The sequence below is a fragment of the Scyliorhinus torazame genome, chromosome 8 (genome assembly GCF_047496885.1).
Source record: "Scyliorhinus torazame isolate Kashiwa2021f chromosome 8, sScyTor2.1, whole genome shotgun sequence".
Classification (NCBI taxonomy): Eukaryota; Metazoa; Chordata; class Chondrichthyes; order Carcharhiniformes; family Scyliorhinidae; genus Scyliorhinus; species Scyliorhinus torazame.
In genome coordinates this window covers 137,285,572-137,306,895 of record NC_092714.1, presented here as the reverse complement: position 1 = coordinate 137,306,895, position 21,324 = coordinate 137,285,572, and the positions used below count along the sequence as shown (strand labels likewise).

Below are 21,324 nucleotides of genomic sequence, written 5' to 3'. Positions count from 1 at the left end.
GTCTTAATACCGGCCTCTGATGGATTTAGTATATTAGCAGGAGGAAGATGCTGATTTTTAATTGTGCCGACGCAATGGTCCCTCCCTCTCCATAACCCAGGCCAGTAAAGGTTGCGAGGGGAGCTTTGCAGGTATAGCTCCACCGGGTTGTGGCTTCAGCTCCCAGACACATGGCAACTCTGTGAAACTTCGCCGCGGCTCCAATGCAGTCGCAAGTCTGGCACAAGGGAGGAATTGGATCGCGCCTGCCTTTTCTGGGGACTGTAGATACCTCGCCGGTGGGCTCAAAGCAAGGTCTGAGCAAGAGCAACTTCCAATGAAAGGTTGGTGCAGTTTCACTTCCATCCCAGCAAACTCGTCAGTGTGACCTCCACCCCCCCCCCCCCCCCCCCAGGGACTTCAGGAAGTAACATCACCTCAACCAGCAACAACCCCAGGAGCTGGGGCAGTGTTGCAAGATATTCTAACTCTCCAAGCAATCCATACGGCCTGTATATCTGAATGCAGGATGCAGAATCTTACCGGTAATGATATGTATGATAATAATGATACTTTGCCACCGCTTTTTCGTTGTGACGAGTCCTGTCCTCTCTTCCCCAACTCCACCTTGATCCCAGTGACAATCGTCTCTATCATCCTGTTCATCATCGGGGTCACTGGCAATACCTTAACTGTTCTGATTATAAGAAGGTACAAGGACATGAAGACCACCACCAACCTTTACCTGTCCAGCATGGCGGTCTCGGACCTGCTGATCTTCCTCTGCTTGCCCTTTGACCTGTATCGTCTGTGGCAGTACAAGCCCTGGCTCTTTGGGGACTTCTTGTGCAGGTTTTACCAGTACGTCAACGAAGGCTGCACCTACGCTACCATCCTGCACATCACAGCCCTGAGCATCGAAAGGTACCTGGCCATCTGCTTCCCTCTCAAAGCCAAGGTCTTCATCACCAAGCGGAGGGTGAGATGTGTCATTGCCTTGCTGTGGACCCTATCCCTGCTGTCTGCTGCGCCTTTCTTGTTCCTGCTTGGACTGGAGCATGGTATGTGCAAACACACCGAGTACGCCGTCAGCTCGGGGATCCTGGATATCATGATTTGGGTGTCCACCGTCTATTTCTTCTTCCCCATGTTCTGCCTCACTTTACTCTATGGGTTCATTGGAAGGAAACTGTGGAATAGCAAGGACGAAATCAAGGGTCCGAATGCTGCAAACAGGGAGAAATGTCACAAGCAGACGGTTAAGATCTTGGGTAAGTCGAGATATGTCCAATGGCGAGATAAGAAATATTAACATGTTTACCCACAATATAGATTCAGGTGAGAAGAATGTCTATTATGACATTTCCCCTTCAAAGTAGATATTGGTTCAGCACACTGGTTCAGTACAGCCTGGTTCAGCCTAGTTTGATTCAGTAGTCTGGTTTGTACAGTCTGGTTCAGTATAGTTTGGTTCAGTGCAGTCTGGTTCAGTACAGTCTGGTTCAGCACAGACTGGTTCACTATAGTTTGATTCAGTACAGTCTGGTTCAGCACAATCTGGTTCAGTACAGTCTGGTTCAGTATAGTTTGGTTCAATACAGTTTGGTTCAATACAGTTTGGTTCAGTTCAGTCTGGTTCAGTACAGTCTGGTTCAGTATAGTTTGATTCAGTACAGACTGGTTCAGTACAGTCTGGTCCAGTACAGTCTGGTTCAGTATAGTTTGATCAGAACAGTCTGGTTCAGTGCAGTCTGGGCCAGTACAGTCTGGTTCAGTATAGTTTGATCAGAACAGTCTGGTTCAGTTCAGTCTGGTTCAGTACAGTCTGATTCTGTGACGGTTTGATTCAGCATACTCTGGTTCAGCACACTCCGGTTCAGCACACTCTGGTTCAGCACACTCTGGTTCAGCACACTCTGGTTCAGCACACTCTGGTTCAGCACACTCCGGTTCAGCACATTCTGGTTCAGCACACTCCGGTTCAGCACACTCCGGTTCAGCACACTCCGGTTCAGCACACTCTGGTTCAGCACACTCTGGTTCAGCACACTCTGGTTTAGCACACTCTGGTTCAGCACACTCCGGTTCAGCACACTCTGGTTCAGCACACTCTGGTTCAGCACACTCCGGTTCAGCACACTCTGGTTCAGCACACTCCAGTTCAGCACACTCCGGTTCAGCACACTCAGGTTCAGCACACTCTGGTTCAGCACACTCCGGTTCAGCACACTCCGGTTCAGCACACTCTGGCTCAGCACACTCCGGTTCAGCACACTCCGGTTCAGCACACTCTGGTTCAGCACACTCCGGTTCAGCACACTCTGGTGCAGCACACTCTGGTTCAGCACACTCCGGTTCAGCACACTCTGGTTCAGCACACTCCGGTTCAGCACACTCCGGTTCAGCACACTCCGGTTCAGCACACTCTGGTTCAGCACACTCTGGTTCAGCACACTCTGGTTCAGCACACTCTGGTTCAGCACACTCCGGTTCAGCACACTCTGGTTCAGCACACTCTGGTTCAGCACACTCTGGTTCAGCACACTCCGGTTTAGCACACTCTGGTTCAGCACACTCCGGTTTAGCACACTCTGGTTCAGCACACTCCGGTTCAGCACACTCTGGTTCAGCACACTCTGGTTCAGCACACTCTGGTTCAGCACACTCCGGTTTAGCACACTCTGGTTCAGCACACTCCGGTTTAGCACACTCTGGTTCAGCACACTCTGGTTCAGCACACACTGGTTCAGCACACTCTGGTTCAGCACACTCTGGTTCAGCACACTCCGGTTCAGCACACTCTGGTTCAGCACACTCCGGTTTAGCACACTCTGGTTCAGCACACTCCGGTTCAGCACACTCTGGTTCAGCACACTCTGGTTCAGCACACTCTGGTTCAGCACACTCCGGTTTAGCACACTCTGGTTCAGCACACTCCAGTTCAGCACACTCCGGTTTAGCACACTCCGGTTCAGCACACTCCGGTTCAGCACACTCCGGTTCAGCACACTCCGGTTCAGCACACTCCGGTTTAGCACACTCTGGTTCAGCACACTCCGGTTCAGCACACTCTGGTTCAGCACACTCTGGTTCAGCACACTCCGGTTTAGCACACTCTGGTTCAGCACACTCCGGTTCAGCACACTCCGGTTTAGCACACTCCGGTTCAGCACACTCCGGTTCAGCACACTCCGGTTTAGCACACTCTGGTTCAGCACACTCCGGTTCAGCACACTCCGGTTCAGCACACTCTGGTTCAGCACACTCCGGTTTAGCACACTCCGGTTCAGCACATTCCGGTTCAGCACACTCCGGTTTAGCACACTCTGGTTCAGCACACTCTGGTGCAGCACACTCCGGTTCAGCACACTCCGGTTCAGCACACTCTGGTTCAGCACACTCTGGTTCAGCACACTCCGGTTCAGCACACTCCGGTTTAGCACACTCTGGTTCAGCACACTCTGGTTCAGCACACTCCGGTTCAGCACACTCTGGTTCAGCACACTCCGGTTTAGCACACTCTGGTTCAGCACACTCCGGTTCAGCACACTCTGGTACAGCACACTCCGGTTCAGCACACTCTGGTTCAGCACAGTCTGGTTCAGTATAGTTGGGTTCAATACAGTTTGGTTCAATACAGTTTGGTTCAGTTCAGTCTGGTTCAGTACAGTCTGGTTCAGTATAGTTTGATTCAGTACAGTCTGGTTCAGTACAGTCTGGTCCAGTACAGTCTGGTTCAGTATAGTTTGATCAGAACAGTCTGGTTCAGTGCAGTCTGGGCCAGTACAGTCTGGTTCAGTATAGTTTGATCAGAACAGTCTGGTTCAGTTCAGTCTGGTTCAGTACCCTCTGGTTCAGTACAGTCTGGTTCAGTACAGTCTGATTCTGTGACGGTTTGATTCAGCATACTCTGGTTCAGCACACTCCGGTTCAGCACACTCTGGTTCAGCACACTCCGGTTCAGCACACTCTGGTTCAGCACACTCCGGTTCAGCACACTCCGGTTCAGCACACTCCGGTTCACACACTCCGGTTCAGCACACTCTGGTTCAGCACACTCCGGTTCAGCACACTCCGGTTCAGCACACTCCGGTTCAGCACACTCTGGTTCAGCACAATCCGGTTCAGCACACTCTGGTTCAGCACACTCCGGTTCAGCACACTCCGGTTCAGCACACTCTGGTTCAGCACACTCCGGTTCAGCACACTCTGGTACAGCACACTCCGTTCAGCACACTCTGGTTCAGCACACTCTGGTACAGCACACTCCGGTTCAGCACACTCCGGTTCAGCACACTCCGGTTCAGCACACTCTGGTTCAGCACACTCCGGTTCAGCACACTCCGGTTCAGCACACTCTGGTACAGCACACTCCGGTTCAGCACACTCCGGTTCAGCACACTCTGGTTCAGCACACTCCGGTTCAGCACACTCCGGTTCAGCACACTCCGGTTCAGCACACTCCGGTTCAGCACACTCCGGTTCAGCACACTCTGGTTCAGCACACTCCGGTTCAGCACACTCTGGTTCAGCACACTCCGGTTCAGCACACTCCGGTTCAGCACACTCCGGTTCAGCACACTCTGGTACAGCACACTCCGGTTCAGCACACTCCGGTTCAGCACACTCTGGCTCAGCACACTCCGGTTCAGCACACTCTGGTGCAGCACACTCTGGTTCAGCACACTCTGGTTCAGCACACTCTGGTTCAGCACACTCTGGTTCAGCACACTCTGGTGCAGCACACTCTGGTGCAGCACACTCTGGTACAGCACACTCTGGTACAGCACACTCCGTTCAGCACACTCTGGTTTAGCACACTCCGGTTCAGCACACTCTGGTGCAGCACACTCCGGTTCAGCACACTCCGGTTTAGCACACTCCGGTTCAGCACACTCCGTTCAGCACACTCCGGTTCAGCACACTCTGCGTCAGCACACTCTGGTTTAGCACACTCCGGTTCAGCACACTCTGGTTCAGCACATTCTGCTGCAGCACACTCCGGTTCAGCACACTCTGGTACAGCACACTCCGGTTCAGCACACTCTGGTTCAGCACACTCCGGTTCAGCACACTCCGGTTTAGCACACTCCGGTTCAGCACACTCCGGTTCAGCACACTCCGGTTCAGCACACTCCGGTTCAGCACACTCCGGTTCAGCACACTCTGGTACAGCACACTCTGGTTCAGCACACTCTGCGTCAGCACACTCTGGTACAGCACACTCTGGTGCAGCACACTCTGGTTCAGCACACTCCGGTTCAGCACACTCTGGTTCAGCACACTCCGGTTCAGCACACTCTGGCTCAGCACACTCTGGTGCAGCACACTCTGGTTCAGCACACTCCGGTTCAGCACACTCTGGTTCAGCACACTCTGGTTCAGCACACTCTGGTTCAGCACACTCTGGTACAGCACACTCTGGTGTAGCACACTCTGGTTCAGCACACTCTGGTTCAGCACACTCCGGTTCAGCACACTCTGGTTCAGCACACTCCGGTTCAGCACACTCCGGTTCAGCACACTCCGGTTCAGCACACTCTGGTTCAGCACACTCCGGTTCAGCACACTCTGGTTCAGCACACTCCGGTTCAGCACACTCCGGTTCAGCACACTCTGGTTCAGCACACTCCGGTTCAGCACACTCCGGTTCAGCACACTCCGGTTCAGCACACTCTGCTTCAGCACACTCTGTTTCAGCACACTCTGGTTCAGCACACTCTGTGTCAGCACACTCTGGTTCAGCACACTCCGGTTCAGCACACTCTGGTTCAGCACACTCTGGTTCAGCACACTCCGGTTCAGCACACTCTGGTTCAGCACACTCTGGTTCAGCACACTCTGGTTCAGCACACTCTGCGTCAGCACACTCCGGTTCAGCACACTCTGGTTTAGCACACTCCGGTTCAGCACACTCTGGTTTAGCACACTCCGGTTCAGCACACTCTGGTTCAGCACACTCCGGTTTAGCACACTTTGGTTCAGCACACTCTGGTTCAGCACACTCTGGTTCAGCACACTCCGGTTTAGCACACTTTGGTTCAGCACACTTTGGTTCAGCACACTCCGGTTTAGCACACTCCGGTTCAGCACACTCCGGTTCAGCACACTCCGGTTCAGCACACTCCGGTTCAGCACACTCCGTTTCAGCACACTCTGGTTCAGCACACTCCGGTTCAGCACACTCTGGTTCAGCACACTCTGGTTCAGCACACTCTGGTTCAGCACACTCCGGTTCAGCACACTCTGCGTCAGCACACTCCGGTTCAGCACACTCTGGTTTAGCACACTCCGGTTCAGCACACTCTGGTTTAGCACACTTTGGTTCAGCACACTCGGGTTCAGCACACTCCGGTTTAGCACACTTTGGTTCAGCACACTCCGGTTCAGCACACTCTGGTTCAACACACTCTGGTTCAGCACACTCCGGTTTAGCACACTTTGGTTCAGCACACTCTGGTTCAGCAAACTCCGGTTTAGCACACTTTGGTTCAGCACACTCCGGTTTAGCACACTCCGGTTCAGCACACTCCGGTTCAGCACACTCCGGTTCAGCACACTCTGGTTTAGCACACTCCGGTTAAGCACACTCCGGTTTAGCACATTCCGGTTCAGCACACGCCGGTTCAGCACACTCCGGTTTAGCACACTTTGGTTCAGCACACTCTGGTTCAGCACACTCCGGTTTAGCACACTTTGGTTCAGCACACTCTGGTTCAGCACACTCTGGTTCAGCACACTCTGGCTCAGCACACTCTGGCTCAGCACACTCTGGTTCAGCACACTCCGGTTCAGCACACTCCGGTTCAGCACACTCCGGTTCAGCACACTCTGGTTTAGCACACTCCGGTTCAGCACACTCCGGTTCAGCACACTCCGGTTCAGCACACTCTGGTTCAGCACACTCCGGTTTAGCACACTTTGGTTCAGCACACTCTGGTTCAGCACACTCCGGTTTAGCACACTTTGGTTCAGCACACTCTGGTTCAGCACACTCTGGTTCAGCACACTCCGGTTCAGCACACTCTGGCTCAGCACACTCCGGTTGAGCACACTTTGGTTCAGCACACTCTGGTTCAGCACACTCCGGTTCAGCACACTCCGTTCAGCACACTCCGGTTCAGCACACTCTGCGTCAGCACACTCTGGTTTAGCACACTCCGGTTCAGCACACTCTGGTTCAGCACATTCTGCTGCAGCACACTCCGGTTCAGCACACTCTGGTACAGCACACTCCGGTTCAGCACACTCTGGTTCAGCACACTCCGGTTCAGCACACTCCGGTTTAGCACACTCCGGTTCAGCACACTCCGGTTCAGCACACTCTGGTTCAGCACACTCCGGTTCAGCACACTCTGGTTCAGCACACTCTGGTACAGCACACTCTGGTTCAGCACACTCTGCGTCAGCACACTCTGGTACAGCACACTCTGGTGCAGCACACTCTGGTTCAGCACACTCTGGTTCAGCACACTCCGGTTCAGCACACTCTGGTTCAGCACACTCTGGTTCAGCACACTCTGGTACAGCACACTCTGGTGCAGCGCACTCTGGTTCAGCACACTCTGGTTCAGCACACTCCGGTTCAGCACACTCTGGTTCAGCACACTCCAGTTCAGCACACTCCGGTTCAGCACACTCCGGTTCAGCACACTCCGGTTCAGCACACTCTGGTTCAGCACACTCCGGTTCAGCACACTCTGGTTCAGCACACTCTGGTTCAGCACACTCTGGTTCAGCACACTCCGGTTCAGCACACTCCGGTTCAGCACACTCCGGTTCAGCACACTCTGGTGCAGCACACTCTGCTTCAGCACACTCCGGTTCAGCACACTCCGGTTCAGCACACTCCGGTTCAGCACACTCTGTTTCAGCACACTCTGGTTCAGCACACTCTGTGTCAGCACACTCTGGTTCAGCACACTCCGGTTCAGCACACTCTGGTTCAGCACACTCTGGTTCAGCACACTCCGGTTCAGCACACTCCGGTTCAGCACACTCTGGTTCAGCACACTCTGGTTCAGCACACTCTGCGTCAGCACACTCCGGTTCAGCACACTCTGGTTTAGCACACTCCGGTTCAGCACACTCTGGTTTAGCACACTCCGGTTCAGCACACTCTGGTTCAGCACACTCCGGTTTAGCACACTTTGGTTCAGCACACTCTGGTTCAGCACACTCCGGTTTAGCACACTTTGGTTCAGCACACTCTGGTTCAGCACACTCTGGTTCAGCACACTCCGGTTCAGCACACTTTGGTTCAGCACACTCTGGTTCAGCAAACTCCGGTTTAGCACACTTTGGTTCAGCACACTCCGGTTTAGCACACTCCGGTTCAGCACACTCCGGTTCAGCACACTCCGGTTCAGCACACTCTGGTTTAGCACACTCCGGTTAAGCACACTCCGGTTTAGCACATTCCGGTTCAGCACACTCCGGTTCAGCACACTCCGGTTTAGCACACTTTGGTTCAGCACACTCTGGTTCAGCACACTCCGGTTTAGCACACTTTGGTTCAGCACACTCTGGTTCAGCACACTCTGGTTCAGCACACTCTGGCTCAGCACACTCTGGCTCAGCACACTCTGGTTCAGCACACTCCGGTTCAGCACACTCCGGTTCAGCACACTCCGGTTCAGCACACTCTGGTTTAGCACACTCCGGTTCAGCACACTCCGGTTCAGCACACTCCGGTTCAGCACACTCTGGTTCAGCACACTCCGGTTTAGCACACTTTGGTTCAGCACACTCTGGTTCAGCACACTCCGGTTTAGCACACTTTGGTTCAGCACACTCTGGTTCAGCACACTCTGGTTCAGCACACTCCGGTTCAGCACACTCTGGCTCAGCACACTCTGGCTCAGCACACTCTGGCTCAGCACACTCTGGTTCAGCACACTCTGGCTCAGCACACTCCGGTTTAGCACACTTTGGTTCAGCACACTCTGGTTCAGCACACTCCGGTTTAGCACACTCTGGTTCAGCACACTCCGGTTCAGCACACTCTGGTTCAGCACACTCCGGTTCAGCACACTCTGGTTCAGCACACTCCGGTGCTGCACACTCCGGTTCAGCACACTCCGGTTCAGCACACTCCGGTTCAGCACACTCCGGTTCAGCACACTCCGGTTCAGCACACTCTGGTACAGCACACTCCGGTTCAGCACACTCTGGTTCAGCACACTCCGGTTCAGCACACTCTGGTTCAGCACACTCTGGTTCAGCACACTCTGGTTCAGGACACTCTGGTTCAGCACACTCCGGTGCAGCACACTCTGGTTCAGCACACTCTGGTTCATAGAACATAGAACATAGAACATTACAGCGCAGTACAGGCCCTTCGGCACTCGATGTTGCGCCGACCTGTGAAACCACTCTAAAGCCCATCTACACTATTCCCTTATCGTCCATATGTCTATCCAATGACCATTTGAATACCCTTAGTGCTGGCGAGTCCACTACTGTTGCAGGCAATGCATTTCACGCATTTACTACTCTCTGAGTAAAGAACCTACCTCTGACATCTGTCTTATATCTATCTCCCCTCAATTTAAAGCTATGTCCCCTCGTGCTAGACATCACCATCTGAGGAAAAGGCTCTCTCTGTCCACCCTATCCAATCCTCTGATCATCTTGTATGCCTCAATTAAGTCACCTCTTAACCTTCTTCTCTCCAACGAAAACAGCCTCAAGTCCCTCAGCCTTTCCTCATAAGATCTTCCCTCCATACCAGGCAACATTCTGGTAAATCTCCTCTGCACCCTTTCCAATGCTTCCACATCCTTCCTATAATGTGGCGACCAGAATTGCACGCAATACTCCAAATGCGGCCGCACCAGAGGTTTGTACAGCTGCAATATGACCTCATGGCTCCGAAACTCAATCCCTCTACCAATAAAAGCTAACACACCATACGCTTTCTTAACAACCCTCTCAACCTGAGTGGCAACTTTCAGGGATCTATGTACATGGACACCGTGATCTCTCTGCTCATCCACACTGCCAAGAATCTTACCATTAGCCCAGTACTCTGTCTTCCTGTTATTCCTTCCAAAATGAATCACCTCACACTTTTCTGCATTAAACTCCATTTGCCACCTCTCAGCCCAGCGCTGCAGCTTATCTATGTCCCTCTGTAACTTGTAACATCCTTCCGCACTGTCCACAACTCCACCGACTTTAGTGTCATCTGCAAATTTACTCACCCATCTTTCTACGCCCTCCTCCAGGTCATTTATAAAAATGACAAACAGCAGTGGCCCCAAAACAGATCCTTGTGGTACACCACTAGTAACTGGACTCCAGTCTGAACACTTCCCATCAACCACAACCCTTTGTCTTCTTCCAGCTAGCCAATTTCTGATCCAAACTGCTAAATCTCCCTGAATCCCATGCTTCCGTATTTTCTGCAGTAGCCTACCGTGGGGAACCTTATCAAACGCTTTACTGAAATCCATATACACCACATCAACTGCTTTACCCTCATCCACCTGTTTGGTCACCTTCTCAAAGAACTCAATAAGGTTTGTGAGGCACGACCTACCCTTCACGAAACCGTGTTGACTATGTCTAATCAAATTATTCCTTTCCAGATGATTATACACCCTATCTCTTATAAACCTTTCCAAGATTTTGCCCACAACAGAAGTAAGGCTCACTGGTCTATAGTTACCGGGGGTTGTCTCTACTCCCCTTCTTGAACAAGGGGACAATATTTGCTATCCTCCAGTCTTCTAGCTTCCCAGAGAATCCTAGGATAAATCCCATCCGGCCCAGGGGACTTATCTATTTTCACCCTTTCCAGAATTGTTAACACCTCCTCCTTATGAACCTCAAGCCCGTCTAGTCTAGTAGCCTGAATCTCAGTATTCTCCTCAACAACATTGTCTTTTTCCTGTGTGAATACTGACGAAAAATATTCATTTAGCACCTCTCCTATCTCCTCGGACTCCAAGCACAACTTCCCACTACTGTCCTTGACTGGCCCTACTCTTACCCTAGTCATTCTTTTATTCCTGACATATCTATAGAAAGCTTTAGGGTTAACCTTGATCCTACCTGCCAAAGACTTCTCATGTCCCCTCCTGGCTCTTCTTAGCTCTCTCTTTAGGTCCTTCCTAGCTAACTTGTAACTCTTGAGCGCCCTAACTGAACCTCCATGTCTCATCTTTACATAAGCCTCCTTCTTCCTCTTGACAAGTGTTTCGACTGCCTTAGTCAACCACGGTTCCCTTGCTCGAGCACTTCCTCCCTGCCTGACAGGTACATACTTATCAAGGACACGCAGTAGCTGTTCCTTGAACCATCTCCACATTTCCATTGTGCCCATCCCCTGCAGTTTTCCTCTCCATCTGATGCATCCTAAGTCTTGCCTCATCGCATCATAATTGCCTTTCCCCCAGATATAACTCTTGGCCCTGCGGTATATATCTATCCCTTTCCATCACTGAAGTAAACGTAATCGAATTGTGGTCACTATCACCAAAGTGCTCACCTACCTCCAAATCTAACACCTGTCCTGGTTCATTACCCAGTACCAAATCCAATACGGCCTCGCCTCTCGTTGGCCTATCTACATACTGTGTCAGGAAACCCTCCTGCACACTTTGGACAAAAACTGACCCATCTAAAGTACTCAAACTGTAGCGTTTCCAGTCAATATTTGGAAAGTTAAAGTCCCCCATAACAACTACCCTGTTGCTTTCGCTCCTATCCAGAATCATCTTTGCAATCCTTTCCTCTACATCTCTGGAACTTTTCGGAGGCCTATAGAAAACCCCTAACAGGGTGACCTCTCCTTTCCTGTTTCTAACTTCAGCCCATACTACCTCAATCGACAAGTCCTCATCAAACGTCCTTTCTGCCACCGTAATACTGTCCTTGACTAACAATGCCACCCCTCCCCCTCTTTTACCACCTTCCCTGAGCTTACTGAAATATCTAAACCCCGGCACCTGCAACAACCATTCCTGTCCCTGCTCTATCCACGTCTCCGAAATGGCCACAACCTCGAAGTCCCAGGTACCAACCCATGCCGCAAGTTCACCCACCTTATTCCGGATGCTCCTGGCATTGAAGAAGACACACTTTAAACCACCTTCCTGCCTGCCGGTACACTCCTGCAACTTCAAAACCTTACTCATGACCTCACTACTCTCAACCTCCTGTATACTGGAGCTACAATTCAGGTTCCCAAGCCCCTGCTGAACTAGTTTAAACCCTGCCGAAGAGCATTTGCAAATTTCCCCCCCAGGATATTGGTACCCCTCTGGTCCAGGTGTAGACCATCCCGTTTGTAGAGGTCCCACCAACCCCAGAATGAGCCCCAATTATCCAGAAATCTGAAACCCTCCCTCCTGCACCATCCCTGTAGCCACGCGTTCAACTCCTCTCTTTCCCTATTCCTCGTCTTGCTATCACGTGGTACGGGTAACAACCCAGAGATAATAACTCTGTTTGTCCTAGATCTAAGTTTCCACCCTAGCTCCCTGAATTCCTGCCTTACAGCCCTATCCCTTTTACTACCTATGTCGTTGGTACCTATGTGGACCACGACTTGGGGCTGCTCCCCCTGCCCCTTAAGGATCCCGAAAACACGATCCGAGACATCACGCACCCTGGCACCTGGGAGGCAACACACCAACCGCGAGACTCTCTCGTTCCCACAGAATCTCCTATCTATCCCCCTAACTATGGAGTCTCCAATGGCTAATGCTCTACTCCTCTCCCCCCTTCCCTTCTGAGCAACAGGGACAGACTCTGTGCCAGAGACCTACACCCCATGGCTTACCCCTGGTAAGTCGTACCCCCCAACAGTATCCAAAGCGGTATACTTGTTACTAAGGGGAATGACCACAGGGAATCCCTGTACTGACTGCTGCCTCCCAGCCCCTCTCACCGTCACCCATCTATCTTTATTCTTCAGAGTAACTACATCCCTGAAGCTTCTTTCTATGACCACCACTGCCTCCCGAATGATCCGAAGTTCATTCAGCTCCAGCTCCAGTTCCCTAACGCGGTTTCTGAGGAGCTGGATATGGGTGCATTTCCCACAGATGAAATCAGCAGGGACACTGTCGACGTCCCTCGCCTCAAACATTCTGCAGGAGGAACACTGCACTACCTGCCCTGCCATCCCCTCTAGATAAAAAAAGAAAAAGAAAGAAAGAGCTTACCTGTTATTCACTCCCCTTCTCAGCAAGCACTCACTCAGCAACCTCTGCGCCCTGCACGATAACACCTGAGGGAAAATAAAAGAGAAACTACTTACCAGTCACCAGCCAATCCGTTACCTGCAGGCTGTGGCGTCACGGTTCAACTTCTTTCTACTTCTACCTGACCTCGAGCCTTCCTCTTGATCTTTACAGCGGTTCAGCATACTCCAGTTCAGCACACTCTGGTTCAGCACACTCCGGTTCAGCACACTCCGGTTCAGCACACTCTGGTTCAGCACACTCCGGTTCAGCACACTCCGGTACAGCACACACTGGTTCAGCACACTTTGGTTCAGCACACTCCGGTTCAGCACACTCCGGTTCAGCACACTCCGGTACAGCACACACTGGTTCAGCACACTTTGGTTCAGCACACTCCGGTTCAGCACACTCTGGTTCAGCACACTCCGGTTCAGCACACTCCGGTTCAGCACACTCCGGTTCAGCACACTCTGGTTCAGCACACTCCAGTTCAGCACACTCCGGTACAGCACACTCTGGTTCAGCACTCTCCGGTTCAGCACACTCTGGTTCAGCACACTCCAGTTCAGCACACTCCAGTTCAGCACACTCCAGTTCAGCACACTCCGGTTCAGCACACTCCGGTTCAGCACACACCGGTTCAGCACACTCTGGTTCAGCACACTCCGGATCAGCACACTCCGGTTCAGCACACTCTGGTTCAGCACACTCCGGTTCAGCACACTCTGGTGCAGCACACTCTGGCTCAGCACACTCTGGTTCAGCACACTCTGGTACAGCACACTCCGGTTCAGCACACTCTGGTTCAGCACACTCTGGTTTAGCACACTCCGGTTCAGCACACTCTGGTTCAGCACATTCCGGTTCAGCACACTCTGGTGCAGCACACTCTGGCTCAGCACACTCTGGTTCAGCACACTCTGGTTCAGCACACTCCGGTTCAGCACACTCTGGTGCAGCACACTCTGGCTCAGCACACTCTGGTTCAGCACACTCTGGTACAGCACACTCCGGTTCAGCACACTCTGGTTCAGCACACTCTGGTTCAGCACACTCCGGTTCAGCACACTCTGGTTCAGCACATTCCGGTTCAGCACACTCCGGTTTAGCACACTTTGGTTCAGCACACTCTGGCTCAGCACACTTCGGTTTAGCACACTCCGGTTCAGCACACTCCGGTTCAGCACACTCCGGTTCAGCACACTCTGGTTTAGCACACTCCGGTTCAGCACACTCTGGTTTAGCACACTCCGGTTCAGCACACTCTGGTTCAGCACACTCCGGTTTAGCACACTTTGGTTCAGCACACTCTGGTTTAGAACACTCCGGTTCAGCACACTCCGGTTCAGCACACTCTGGTTTAGCACACTCCGGTTCAGCACACTCTGGTTTAGCACACTCCGGTTCAGCACACTCTGGTTCAGCACACTCCGGTTTAGCACACTTTGGTTCAGCACACTCTGGTTCAGCACACTCCGGTTTAGCACACTTTGGTTCAGCACACTCTGGTTCAGCACACTCTGGTTCAGCACACTCTGGTTCAGCACACTCCGGTTTAGCACACTTTGGTTCAGCACACTCTTGTTCAGCACACTCCGGTTTAGCACACTTTGGTTCAGCACACTCCGGTTTAGCACACTCCGGTTCAGCACACTCCGGTTCAGCACACTCCGGTTCAGCACACTCTGGTTCAGCACACTCCGGTTCAGCACACTCCGGTTTAGCACACTCCGGTTCAGCACACTCCGGTTCAGCACACTCCGGTTTAGCACACTTTGGTTCAGCACACTCTGGTTCAGCACACTCCGGTTTAGCACACTTTGGTTCAGCACACTCTGGTTCAGCACACTCTGGTTCAGCACACTCTGGCTCAGCACACTCTGGCTCAGCACACTCTGGTTCAGCACACTCCGGTTCAGCACACTCCGGTTCAGCACACTCCGGTTCAGCACACTCTGGTTTAGCACACTCCGGTTCAGCACACTCCTGTTTAGCACACTCCGGTTCAGCACACTCTGGTTCAGCACACTCCGGTTTAGCACACTTTGGTTCAGCACACTCTGGTTCAGCACACTCCGGTTTAGCACACTTTGGTTCAGCACACTCTGGTTCAGCACACTCCGGTTTAGCACACTCTGGTTCAGCACACTCCGGTTCAGCACACTCCGGTTCAGCACACTCTGGTTCAGCACACTCCGGTGCTGCACACTCCGGTTCAGCACACTCCGGTTCAGCACACTCCGGTTCAGCACACTCCGGTTCAGCACACTCCGGTTCAGCACACTCTGGTTCAGCACACTCCGGTTCAGCACACTCTGGTTCAGCACACTCTGGTACAGCACACTCCGGTTCAGCACACTCCGGTTCAGCACACTCCGGTTCAGCACACTCTGGTTCAGCACACTCCGGTTCAGCACACTCCGGTTCAGCACACTCTGGTTCAGCACACTCCGGTTCAGCACACTCCGGTTCAGCACACTCTGGTTCAGTAGTCCGGTTTCCAGTACTTTCACTTCATGACCCACAAGTGCAAAATGTTAAAAATCCACAGTCCAAGTTTCAAATAAAGTTGTGGTTCCTCTACGCACAAAACAAAGTATTTGTATGTAATAAATAATAAATGTCAGTTGTGGTTCAGTTGGTAGCACTCTCTGAGTCGCAAGGTCTCCGGTACAAGTCCCACTCCAGAGCTAAGAGCTCAAAAATGCTGACCTCAGTGCAGTGATGAGGCAGTGCAGCATTCGGTGAGACACTGTACTGTAGCGACATCTATCCGATAGGGTAACTAGAAAATGCTCCCGTGGCACACGGCACTATTTCGAAAAAAGGCAGAAAAATTGTCTCTGGTGGTCTAGGCAATATTTACCGCTTAATCATCATAAAAACAGATTACCTCGTCACTTTCACTTTGTTATTAGTGGGAGTTTGCAGTGTTCAAATTGGCCATCCTGTTTCCTACATCACACGTGACTACACAGTAAAGCTATTTCATTGGCTGCATAGCTCAAGAAAAGTGCGTCTAAATGCAAATCATTATCATGATTTACATCAGGGGCGGCACGGTGGTGCAGTGGTTAGCACTGCTGTCGAGGAGCCAGGTTCGATTCCGGCCCTGAGTCACTGTCCATGTGGAGTTTGCACATTCTCCCCATGTCTGTGTGGGTCTCACTCCCACAACCCAAAGATGTGCAGGGTAGATGGACTGGCCATGCTAAATTCCCCCTTAATTGGAAAAAATATGAATTGGATACTTTAAATTTTTTTAAAAATAGAAATAAATCATGATTCACATCAATATTGACAACCAAATTAAGATGTGAAGCTGGTTGTTGGGTGGTTTAGAATTTGTTCACATTTTCAATTACAGTGTTGGCAGGTGAACTATTCCAGCCCCACTGAATTATTCAAGCTTTGTGCTGTTCTTCCGGTGACGGGGATTTGCTGAGAAGTCACACATCAATTGAGAGAACATCGGGAAGAGATGAAGTCGGACATTCAAGCTGCGGCGAAGGGTGTGGTTGCCGAAGTTCTGGCGACCATGCAGGTGGCTCTGGATAAGGCGGGGAGGTGACTGGAAGCCCAGGAGGAAACCATCAAGGAGCTGGAAAGGGCTGCAACAGACCAGGGCGGCCGGATCATCGCCCTGGAGAAGGAGGTGGCAAAGCCAGTCGCGACACAGGGGAATTTGAAAGAGAAAATCGAAGACCTGGAGAACCGGTTGAGGCGTCAAAACCTACGAATCGTGGGCCTACCGGAGGGGACCGAAGGTAGGAACCCCACAGACTATGTGGCCCAAATGCTGGGCGACCTGGTGGGAAGGGATAGCTTCCCCAACCCACCAGAAATCGACCGAGCGTACCGGTCACTTCGCCCAAAGCCGGGGACCAGACGAGGGGGATAATCGCCAAAATGCACCGGTACCAGGACCGGGAACGGCGATGCAAATCAAAAACTGTAACTGGGAAGGCCACCGGATTCGGATTTATCAGGACATTGGAGCCGACCTGGCCAAGCTCCGGGCCGAATTTAATGGAGCAAAGGCCGTGCTATACAAAAACGGTGTAAAGTTTGAGATGCTGCACCCAGCCAATCTCTGGGTCACATTCCAAGGCAGGATGCACTTCTTCACGGCCCCTGTGGACGCGGACAGGTTCGTTTTGCAGAACGGATTAGAGAAGCGACAGCAGGGATGATAATGAAGTACCATGCATGGACGGGTCGAACAGGGGTAGCACAGTGGTTAGCACTGTTGTTTCACAGTGCCAGGGAACCTGGGTTCGATTCCCAGCTTGGGTCACTGTCTGTGCGGAGTCTGCACATTCTCCCCGTATCTGTGTGGGTTTCCTCCCACAGTTAGGTGGATTGGCCACGCTAAATTGCCCCATAGTGTCCAAAGGTTAGGTAGGGTTGCTGGGTTACGGGGATAGGGTGGAGGTGTGGCTTAGGTAGGGTGCTCTTTCAGGGGCCGCTGTATACTCGATGGGCCGAATGGCCTCGTTCTGGACTGTAAAAAAAAATTCTAAAGAATCCCAAAACGGGAAAGATCTCCAAAATGGCAAAGTAACTCGGCACATTCATGGAGCAGATGGGGGCAGTGGACATATGGCGGTTCAACCACCCAGGGAAGAAGGAGTTCTCCTTCTTCTTCCAAATACACAATGTATACTTACGGATCAACTTTTTTGTCGTGCTTCCCGGGCTAGTAAGAGTGGAATATTCCGTGATTGTAACCTCCAGCCACGCTGCACATTATCTGAATGTGAGGTTGGAAACGGGCCATGCCCAACGCCCCCGCATAGAGGTTGGATACGGCCTGCCTGGCTGACAAGGTCTTCTGCAAGAAAATATCACAAGCGATAGATGAGTATGTTACTAATAACCAGAATGGGAAGGTCTCACCCTCCACGTTCTGGGAGACGGTGAAGGCTGTGATCAGGGGTAAAATTATTGCTTTCAAAGAACAAAGAGATAGGGAAGAGAGGGCGGCTAGGCAGCATATAGTCCACTCCACACTGGCAGTGGACCGGCAATACTCCGAGGCCCCGACCGTAGAGCTCCTGCCGGAGAGGAGAAAGCTATAGATGGACTTTGACCTGCTCTCCACGAGGAAAGCAGTGCACCAAATCCACCAGGCACTTGGACCCTGTATGAGCATGGAGAGAAGGCCAGCCGCCTGCTGGCTCACCAGCTGAGAAAGTAGGCAGCCATGAGGGAAATAGCCCAGAATAGGAACAGCAAAGGCAACTTATTGGCGGAGCCGGATAAGGTCAACGAGGCATTTGAGACCTTATACCGTGGGTTGTACACCTCCGAGCCCCCGGCAGAGGACTTGAGGATGATGCATTTCCTCAATGGGCTGGATATGCCAGTTGTAGGGGAACCTGCAAGGGGAAGGGCAGAGCTGGAGGGGTTGTCTTTTAAACAGACCTGACACAAATTCGGCTGCCTGGGGATCCAAATCTCTCTCGACTGGACAGGGATCCACAAGTGGAACCTGACCAGTCTGACAGAGGAAGTAAAAAAGGACCTGCAGAGATGGAACACACTCCCACTCTCCCTGGAAGGGAGACGGTCAAGATGAACGTGCTGCCCAGGTTCTTCTTACTGTTTAGATCCATCCCGATCTACATCCCCAAGGCCTTCTTCAATTCACCAAACTGATTATGGAGTTTGTGTGGGATGGGAAGAATGCAAGGATCACAAAGAGAGTACCGCAGAGAACGAAATCCATGGGAGGCCTAGCCCTCCCAAACCTGCATTAGTACCACTGGGCGGAAACCGCGGAGAGGGTAAAGGGATGGATAAAGGAGCCAGAGGCCGAGTGGGTGCTCATGGAGGAGAGTTCCTGCAGAAGGACCTCCACCCGGGCCCTCGCCACGGAGGCACTCCCATCCCCACCTAATAAATATTCAATGTGCCCAGTGATGGCAGCAACACTCCGGTCGTGGAACCAACTGAGACAGCATTTCGGGCTAACTGAGATGTCCGACAAAGCCCCCAACAGCAACAACCACAGGTTCATGCCGGCGACTGTGAACGCCACCTTCAAAAGGTGGAGACAGGACGGGGAGACGCTGATAGTTAGGGACTTTTACACCAACAACAAACTGACAATGCGCGAGGAACTGACAGAAAAATTCCAGCTTACGGGGTGGAACAAAGTAAGGTACCTTCAGATCAAAAACTTCCAACAAAGGGAAACAAAGACGTACCCACGACCACCACGACAACACTTCTAGAGGACCTGCTGCACAAGGACATCTTGGGGAAAGGGAACTGTGGTGACATGTATGGGCGACTGCTAATAGGGGTCAATACCAAACTGGACGAGACAAGGGGAAGTGGGAGGAGCACTTGGGTTTGAAATAGGGTGGGGACTCTGGAGCGAAACACTGCACAGGGTCAACTCCACCTCTACATGTCGACAAGGAAAATGCACAGCTATTTGCTGCTGGCACAAGTGTTTGGCACATTTGAAGGCCTGATGCAGCTATAAGTGGTACACAGAACCCACTTAACCAGAACCCGAATGAGCAGGTTCTTCCCGGAGGTGGAGGACAAATGCGAACGATGTCAAGGAGGCCCGGCCAATTACGCCCATATGTCTTGCCCCAGACTTGCTGAGTTCTGAGCAGCCTTCTTTGAGGCAAAGACCAAGGTGGTGGGGATAAGGGTGGAGCCATGCCCGAGAATGACAGTCTTCAGGGTATCAGAACAGCCAGATCTCTTCACAGGGAGGAGGGCCGGCACCCTTGCCTTTGCTTCCCTAATCGCCCGCTGGAAAATCCTGCTCGGCTGGCAGTCAGCAGCACCACCTAAAGCTGCAGACTGGCTGTCCGACCTATCGGAATTTCTCCAAATGGAGAAAATTAAATTCACCATCCAGGGGTCGGAGGAGGGCTTCCACAAAACCTGGGCGCCATTCACTCAGTTGTTCTAAGACCTGTTTGTAGCCAGCAGCTAAGAAGTCTAAGAACAGGAGAGGATAGTCACAGCGCAGCAAGGAGCATGGGGGGGGGGGGGGGGGGGGGGGGAGCAGCGGGACATGGAACCCAATCATTCCCAACAAAGGAAACATGAGAATCAGTATCACACCAACACAACTGGAGCAGGGTACAAGTACAGACGAGGGAAGAAGGCAAGATAAACGACTGGGGGGGGGGGGGGGGGGGGGGGCTGGAACGGATAAGAGGAGGGGCAACAGGGAAACAGACAGAATGGAAAAACTACTGGGGAACGAAAAACAGGAACCTGTAATCACCACTGTAAATAATGCAAGAAGAAGAACGACAATATATATATGTAAATAATAGAAACCGACCGATGTGTAAATTGTTTTCTTTATCCTCTGCCTCCTAATGTTTGTCCACGCTTATCCTTGTTTTGTATACCACAAAAAACTCAATAAAAACATTAAATAAAAGTTTTCTGCTGTTAATTTATGTCAAAATCTTTAGACTTGGGATATCTGGCGTGAGTGGTCACACACAAGGCTGCTCCTGCTTGAAGGTGTAGAAAAGAGCTCTTTTTACCCCAAATTGGGTGTAAATTTCACAGAAACGTGTAACTGAAGCTCGGAGGAGAAGTTCCCCCTGAGAGTGGCATGTCTGCTGGTTACCAAACCCGGCAGAAGAAGGTGAAAGATCTGGCCAACGAGTAAGAAGAGACCTGTGGCGCAGCAGCTATTGGAGAGATGGCGGAGGGGGAAGGGTCAGTGCAAGTTGGAATTCCCCAGATGGAACACTTGATGGCCTTCATCAAGGAAGAAATCCATCAGCAGAGGAGGGAGATGCAGGAGGATCGATCAAAGGGCGTGGGAGGGGCTGTGGCACTCCTGAGGGCTCAATGGAGAACATGGAAAAATGTCTGGAGGCTCAAGGGTCGCAGATCCGAGAGATTGCGAGGGTGATCTCGGAACCCAATGATACAGTGGTGGCACTGGAGCCGGAGGTGGGGCTCTTAGGAGACCTTTGAAAGATGTTGAGAGCAAAGGTGGAGGAGCAAGAAAACAGGTCGAGGATGCAGAATTTGCGAATAGTGGGCCTGCCTGAAGGTGTGGAAGGTGCGAGTGCCACAAGGTACGTTTCGAGGATGCTGCCGGGGCTGGTGGCGGAGGAGGTGCTGGACAAGGCCCCTGAGGTGGATGGAG

General features: G+C 52.0%; 1 protein-coding gene across 1 annotated transcript in view; it reads left to right on the top strand.

Annotated features, from left to right (window-relative positions):
* Window positions 1-508: 508 nt before the first annotated feature.
* Window positions 509-21,324, top strand: part of mlnr (motilin receptor) — a 33,407-nt gene continuing 12,591 nt past the window's right edge. The window contains exon 1 of the mRNA XM_072515531.1: window positions 509-1,250. Within this exon, the coding sequence (XP_072371632.1) occupies window positions 509-1,250 (742 nt within the window). The remainder of the gene's footprint in view (window positions 1,251-21,324) is intronic.